At 35.5% G+C, this 7,367-nt stretch overlaps 1 protein-coding gene across 3 annotated transcripts; it reads left to right on the top strand.

Annotated features, from left to right (window-relative positions):
- The first annotated feature begins 779 nt into the window (after nucleotides 1-779).
- LOC119574595 (arginine and glutamate-rich protein 1-like) lies at nucleotides 780-7,367 on the top strand. 3 transcript variants are annotated; one of them, XR_005228886.1, is made up of 5 exons: nucleotides 780-1,071; nucleotides 3,421-3,531; nucleotides 3,690-5,020; nucleotides 5,867-5,950; nucleotides 6,083-7,367. XR_005228886.1 is itself a non-coding variant. In XM_037921896.1 (5 exons), the coding sequence occupies exons 1-5, from the start codon at nucleotides 929-931 to the stop codon at nucleotides 6,233-6,235; spliced, it is 717 nt and encodes a 238-aa protein (XP_037777824.1). In that variant the 5' UTR covers nucleotides 781-928; the 3' UTR covers nucleotides 6,236-7,367. The 3 variants fall into 3 exon arrangements, 1 of the variants encoding a protein (XP_037777824.1); XM_037921896.1 differs by having other exon boundaries at nucleotides 781-1,071; nucleotides 3,690-3,915; XR_005228885.1 differs by having other exon boundaries at nucleotides 3,690-5,950.

Below are 7,367 nucleotides of genomic sequence, written 5' to 3'. Positions count from 1 at the left end.
CTCTTGGGGACAAGCATGACCTTGAGCGGGCAATGCCATCCCCACAAACCCAATTGACGCGTATGCTTGTATGTATTTATCAACTTTATGTCAACAAATAGTTTACAGATGGAAAAAAAACAGTACAATTTTCTTTAAAAAACTCAAAATCAAATGGATTTGGATACTTGCCACTTATATGCGGATAATAAAAAGTTTTACCAATTGTTGAAGGATCTCTTATGGAGTAAAGAATTATGAATTAGATTTTAATTTGTTTAAATTACAGCAATAATAGATAAGTACAAGAAAATGAATATGCATAAATTTAACTTCAATAATGGTTGTTTCCTTTCATGAAGTATGATAAATATTCATTGCTGCTTGATAAAAACCTGCATTATTTTGCCTTTGCGAATCCCAAAATAGGAGCGCAGTTGCCACTTTCTGTTTTATCATACTTTTTCAGAATGTTATGCTAAGGTACAGAAAATTACTTTAATCATTTAGCGTTGATGTGGAATACAGTCATCATTACAAGACAAATAAAAAACAGAAAGTTTAATTCAGCAAATATAAACTAAACTGTGTTGTCTGTGAAAGATGGCGGTTCCAATATTCCTTGTTTTTTTCCGAGATTATCATCAACATCAGCGCCATGGCCTACAAAACCTAAATAAAAAACAAAAATGCATTCGATATATATTTTATGAGAATCACATTATAGAAAAGTCCCCCATCATACCATTAAAAAGAAAATCCAAACAAAATATATTTTTCAGGAGACCCCCGCGTTGCACCGAAAACCATAGGTTGTTTAGCAGCAAATGGCGAACCCGAGATAACATTACCTACGGCAACCTCTCGAAATCCGCTCTCGTTCGGCTCACGCATCTTCTCTAGCACTCCCCTCCACGCCAGCACCCGCGAGAGATCCCCCTCGGCGGCGATGGGCAGGTCGAGATCGAGGAGCAGATCGCCCAAGAGGCACAAGAGCAAGAGATCCCACAAGAGACGTTCTCGCTCGAGGGACAGGGAGAGGCGGAGGCACAGGGACCGAGAGCGATCCAAGGAGCGGGCGGCCAAGGCGAGGTGAGGGATTATGCCGCTTTCCTGGGGCTCTTGTCGTTTTCCTAAGGCTGGGCGAAGGGAGGAGGGATTTGCGCTGGTTTACGGGGTCACTGTCACTGGTCGAGAAGGCTGGGCGAGTCGGTAATAAAGAGTCCGGTGACTGATTTATGGACGAGGTCTCCGTCACGTCTGTAGGCCTATGTCGAATTTATTTATTGGATTTTGTGGGAGAAATGGAGTTTTCTTTTTTTAGATACGGTGGAGAAGGAGGAGTGTTGATGAATGGGAAACTTGTTTCTATTAATTGCTGGGTGTCATTTAATATGTTTGTGTATATTCTAAGGTGTATGTTTTTGTTTGTTGACCAAGTTTTCATATAGTATTTATTAAACCATAATAATATGTAAGGGAGTTACTGAAATGGATTTATATGTGTACAGTAATTGTTTAGTATTTACAGGTTTTTCGTGTTAATGGGAACAATTAAATAAAGAGGGTTAAATTTGAAGCTTGGGCTGCATCTGCTTAGGATGACAGTCCAGAGATTGGAAAATGGCAACACTTCACCTAATATTCAGAAAGATAGAATAGGACAGTTTCAATGAAAAAATGTCACTTGAGAGTTCTGTTTTGAACAATCCTTGTAACATGTGTGACTTCAGATGCAATCATTTATGCCATGGTTTCAGTGACGTTAGTTGTGGATAGTGACAGATGAAGTGACTCACATGAAGAGAAATTTATTGGCATCTGTTATTATATCTAAATCCTGTTACCATTTAATTTAATGATTTACCTTTTAGAAGATACCAAGCAAATTGGACGAAATATTAATGCGTAAAGGCAATTGCAACTGCTGACCTACTGATGTTCACTAGATTTATGGACTAATTATTTATTATTAATGTGAATTTTTAAATGTATTGGTTGATGTACCAAAGAAATGCACAGAGACAGAGAAATGTATGCATCTTGTAAAGATAAAGCAATACTGGTATAATTCACTGGAATTTGAAATACCTCTGATACATGTACACTAGTCCAAAATCAATCCAAATCAGAGTCTTAATGTTGCATTTTTCCCCTATGATTTATGTGAATGTTAAAAGAGTACAGTATCAGGAAATTTGGTTGGATTTTATTGCGCATGTTATTGGACTTAGATTGTTTGATTGTAAAAATGATAAGGAAATTATATATAGTAATAATAATATAATATACATTATAATATTAATATTATAGCTATATTATAATAAACTAATATAATAATAATTCTATTATATTAGTTAATAGTTTATCTATTAATTATATTGTATATTTTATAATATCATTAATAATATAATTCTGTATTATTCAAAATAATAATAATAATAATGATGATAATATTCATAATATTCATAATACTATTAATAATAATGATGATGATGATAATATTAATAATATAAATAATAATGTTAATATTATTAATTCTAATATTAATATTATTATTAATAATAATATTATCAACAATAATATTAATAATATTAATGTTATTAATATTATTAATATTAATACTAATAATTAATATTATTATTAATATTAATATTAATATTATTATTAACCCAAAAGAATCAGCATGCATGTGTACTATTCATCACATATTGGTATTACTTTGTAATTTATTTTAATACAATGACTTCATTGTACTAATCACACTATCATACTAACACTAATCATACTCACATATCACTCATTTCATATCTCACTCTACTCACTACACTCATCATCCACATACCACACACACATATCACATCACATCTACACAACACACATCACACACACACACACACACACATCCACCACACACTTCCACCACATCACACACATATCACACACACACAATCACCACACACACACATCACACACATCCACATATCCACACACACATATCCACACACACACATATCCACACACACACACACACATCCAACACACACACATATCCACACACACACAACACACAATCTACACACGCACATACACACATACACACACATACACACATACACATACACACACATACCACACACACACATACACACACACACACCACACCACACACACACACACACAACACACACACACACACATACACACACCACACACACACACACACACACACACACACACACACACACACACACACACACACACACACACACACACACACACACACACACACACGGACGTGTTTCTCCTATCTTGTGGTCTGTATTTTGCATTTTTCTACCTCTTTTTTAGTCTTTACGGTCTTTATCTTCAAGGGCAGACAAATGCTGAAATTTGATCTTTTTATATATTCTTGGTAATTAATTTTATTTGATTTTTCAGTCGCAAACCATCAAGATCATCATCTTCATCATCAAGCAGTGATGAAGAACCTAGAACGAGAGAGAAAAAGATTGATGAGGTGGACAGATTGGCTGAATTGGAGAGAGTTAGGTATGTTTCTAGAACTTTTATCAGTTTGTGCTTTTTTATATTGTTATATGAAGATGTAAGGATGTATGTAAATGTATATCCTGTTTTAGATTTTGTTCATTATTGTTTTATAATTAATAAAAAAGGCATCCAATTAAAAATTTGCCATTTGATTTCAGGAGACAGAGGGAGGCTGAACAAAAAATGGTTGAAGAAGTAGCAGCCAAAAGGTTGGAGGAGTTAGTAGCTCGGAGAGTAGAGGAGGAGCTAGAACGAAGGAGGGATGAGATAGAAGCTGAAGTTTTAAGGAGAGTAGAGGAGGCCAAGCGCCTCATGGAACAACAGATGCTCGAAGAGCTTCAGGAAAAGCGCCGGCAGCAGGAGGAGGATCAAAAGAAGCGAGAGGTAGAGCTTTGTGAATTGTGCTTCAGTGGGATATTTTGCTGGATTTGTCAAGCCTTGGGCACAGGAGCTCTGTTGTGTATTCTGATAGGGAGGGGTGGGTGGGGGTTTCAAGCAAAGGAGAATAAATTTGGGTTAGATGAAAGGAGAAGGGAGGTCGCTAGAGAAGGAAAGGTGGGCAAGAGATGTCCGGGATTATACCAAAGAGCATCCCAGGTGACTCCAAAAGGGCAGGCTAGGAATGGGCTCCATATGGTCAGGGAAAATCTCCGTTTTATCATTATTTTATTTATTTTTAATAAAACTAGATGCTAAAGAAAGGAAATATCCTGAAAGTAGATGAACCAAAAAGAATGTGGTCATTGGCTGTCTGTGCCATTCCACACATCAAGGAGGAGGGGCTTTCAGTGAACTTAAGAGTTAGATTTTGCTGCATGTGGACTCTAAGCTGATAGGAAGAAAAGCCACAAAGAAAAAAAAAATTGATTTAGCCTATTCAATCGTCACTAATTCAAATTATTAGGTAAAACTACTGTATAATGAGGATAATAGAACAATAAATTTCCATTTTGCATGAAGACTAACTCACACTCTTTCAGCTGAACTTTCTGTGTTTTGAAAGTGAAATGTGAATTTGAGGCAATAAAGTTTCCCAGAGACATGATGTACAAACTTTGTAAACTCTGGTATGTGTTGCAGTTTGACCACATTGCCCCAGACAGTTTGTTGAATGCAGGAGTGAAAGGAATCTGCCTTTAATCTCTGTCTCCAACTTTATTTATCGTCTGGCAAATATGTATATCCCTGTACATTTTTTTATATAAATTTTTGTTTTTTTGTTTTTTTGTTTTTGTTTTTCTTTTTTGTTTCTTTCATATTCCCCAATACATATGTGCATGTGTGTGAGTGTGTGTGCAAATGAGAGTGTAATCAGTTCATTCTTAACTGTCTGGAAACACACGAACATAGCAGTGTGGCAATGAGGCATTTTAGTGGTGAATCACTCTAAACAGAATAGACATATTATTGGCGGCTTGCAACCAAGAATTGTCAGCTGCGGATTTTAGGCCAGAGCTGTTCTAGGAGTGGATTTGGCGGCATCCATATGGTAACTATATACAGGTATAGTGATTTTTATAATGGATGCATCTTAAATCCATTAAGCAGGTAAGATTTCCATTTTTGACGTGTCTTTGGATGACACAGATGATGTCGCACTTGAGTAGCTCACATTTTGTTATGTAAATGATTGCTGTACTGTACTAGATTTATAAAGCAGTGGGAAGCTTGCCATTTTAATGGGTTTAGTTGTATCTTAAATCTTTCAGCAAAGGCTCAAAATTTATCTTAATAAGTAAAGTGAGATTGTATTGCCTTTTCTGTGAGATCACTTGTGTCTGTGTCTTAGTGTTCTCAGTAAGCATGTTGTCCTATACATTGGTCACATCTTTTTTTTTAATTTTCACCTGTAACTCAACATGCTTGCTACTAGAAAAATTTAACTCTGAATTAAGTACTATTTTTAAAGTCTGTATTGTCATATACTATACCCTTGCTTTTGTACCCAATGTTACTATTGATGTTTGACATGAATTGTACTTTATTTATTCAAGTGGTTCTCTGCCAGTTGCCTGTAACCTCCCACTTTGATATGCCACATACATGAAAATCCATATCTCCATTGTGCTACATAAAAAGAAAGTCTTTTAAAACGCTGATTAATATTTTTGAATAGCTGTAGGCAGTTTTCACTTTTATCTAGGTTTCTACATGAGTTTTTACATTTATGATTGATAATGTGATTTTTTAGCAAAACTTACTTTGATAAAAGAAAAAAAAATCATTGATATTACTTGGGTTGAAAGAGTGAAGAGGCTTCTGGCAACTGGCTTTTTAAAAAAATTTTGACTTGACCTCACCTGATGCGTATTTGACGCCTCATTCTACTTTCTAGGAGGAGGAACGTAAACAGCGGGAGGAACTGGAGCGAATTATGGAAGAGAACAAAAGAAAAATAGAGATTGCCCAGATGAAATTGGTAAGTTTTATAAAGGCTGAGATTCAGTGCAAAAGGAACCTCTGAGAGTTCATGATAATGGAGTGAAAAGTGAGCTTGGAAAGTGAAAACCAAACCAAACAAGAATCAGCACACCATTGGCTCTCATTTCAGGCTGAGCAGCAGCTACAAATGGTGGAGGAGCAGCGAAAGATTGATGAGGAGCGGCAGAAAATCAAGAGGGAGCAGGAAAAGCGGACACGTGAGGAGCAAAAGATCATCCTTGGGAAGAACAATGCGCGGCCCAAGATCTCCTTCTCTATCTAAAGCTAGATACCCACATGCATGGGGTCTTTTATGTTGTAGGTCCACACTCTTTCATATGATTTCAATTTGTTTTTGTTTTGTTTTTTATTTCTATTTTTTTATTTTTTATTTATTTATCATTATTTTTTTTCCTTAGTCATTATTACTATCATATACTTTATCTCTTTTTCGTATTTTGTTTTTTACAGGATATGTTTCTGCTATGCATGAGTGTGATTGACTTAACTGATAAGGGTGTGGAGAGCCACACACTTTGTGATTGCATGAACCCTTGGTTTTATTTATTGTTGGTGTTATTATTATTATTATTATTATTATTATTATTAATCATCACTATTACTATCACTTACTGTTATTATTATGAAGATAATTACTGTTATCATTATCATTTTCATTATTGCTTATTTTTTTATTATTATTATTACTTTAGTATTGATTTATTTGTGCTCTTTCAGTGATGCTCATCTCTTGTTTTTAGAATATGCAGTTGCACGAGTGTCTGGCTTTCCATTAAACATAGTAGAAAATAAGCTAGTTAAGGGTCTTTCAGAACCTGGGTTCTTTTGATGTCAATGCCTACAATGTGAGTGCTAAATGTTACAACAAAAGTGGAAGTAGAAACTACTGCCCCAAAACCCCTACTTCTTTTGCTTTGAGTGATTGAAGGCAAAAACTAAGCTATAATCTGCGATTGTGTTATAATCGTAGCGGTGAAAGATAACGGTGAGAGAATATAATTCAGAGGGTAATGAACACTACTATAAGAAAACCCCCTGACAATGGCTCAGGCCAGCACTCAGAGTAGCTAGGACTAAGGCTGCATTAGGCAGTCTTGGTTCATACTGATGTATTTCAGGCGCTTATAGTATAACTGTATCCTAATCATCTGCAAATCATTTCATATGTCCTTCATCCCATGTTTGTAAAGTCATGATCTTTCACCCGAGTAAGTGTCTTGCCATAGTGGCAGCAGACATAAGAAAACAATTGTATATATAGCACATGGATCACAGATCATGTACAAAGTTGTACTTCTTTGGTTGGAGTAGAACTTCAGCTACTTTTCACCTGCACTGGTGAAGACTTCCTCATCAGTCTTTAGAGAATGGAAATAAATACCATTTGTATTGGA

Source organism: Penaeus monodon, chromosome 6 (assembly GCF_015228065.2).
Source record: "Penaeus monodon isolate SGIC_2016 chromosome 6, NSTDA_Pmon_1, whole genome shotgun sequence".
NCBI lineage: Eukaryota > Metazoa > Arthropoda > Malacostraca > Decapoda > Penaeidae > Penaeus > Penaeus monodon.
The sequence above is the reverse complement of the archived record's forward strand: the minus strand, read 5'-3'. Positions and strand labels throughout refer to the sequence as shown.

What these genes read in the sequence shown, in the direction of transcription:
- LOC119574595 (XM_037921896.1), top strand. Translation starts at nt 929, where the DNA reads ATGGGCAGGTCGAGATCGAGGAGCAGATCGCCCAAGAGGCACAAGAGC. An exon ending in GCTGAATTGGAGAGAGTTAG is followed by an intron (nt 3,532 to 3,689) that starts GTATGTTTCTAG and finishes ATTTGATTTCAG; the next exon opens with GAGACAGAGGGAGGCTGAAC. An exon ending in AGGATCAAAAGAAGCGAGAG is followed by an intron (nt 3,916 to 5,866) that starts GTAGAGCTTTGT and finishes TCTACTTTCTAG; the next exon opens with GAGGAGGAACGTAAACAGCG.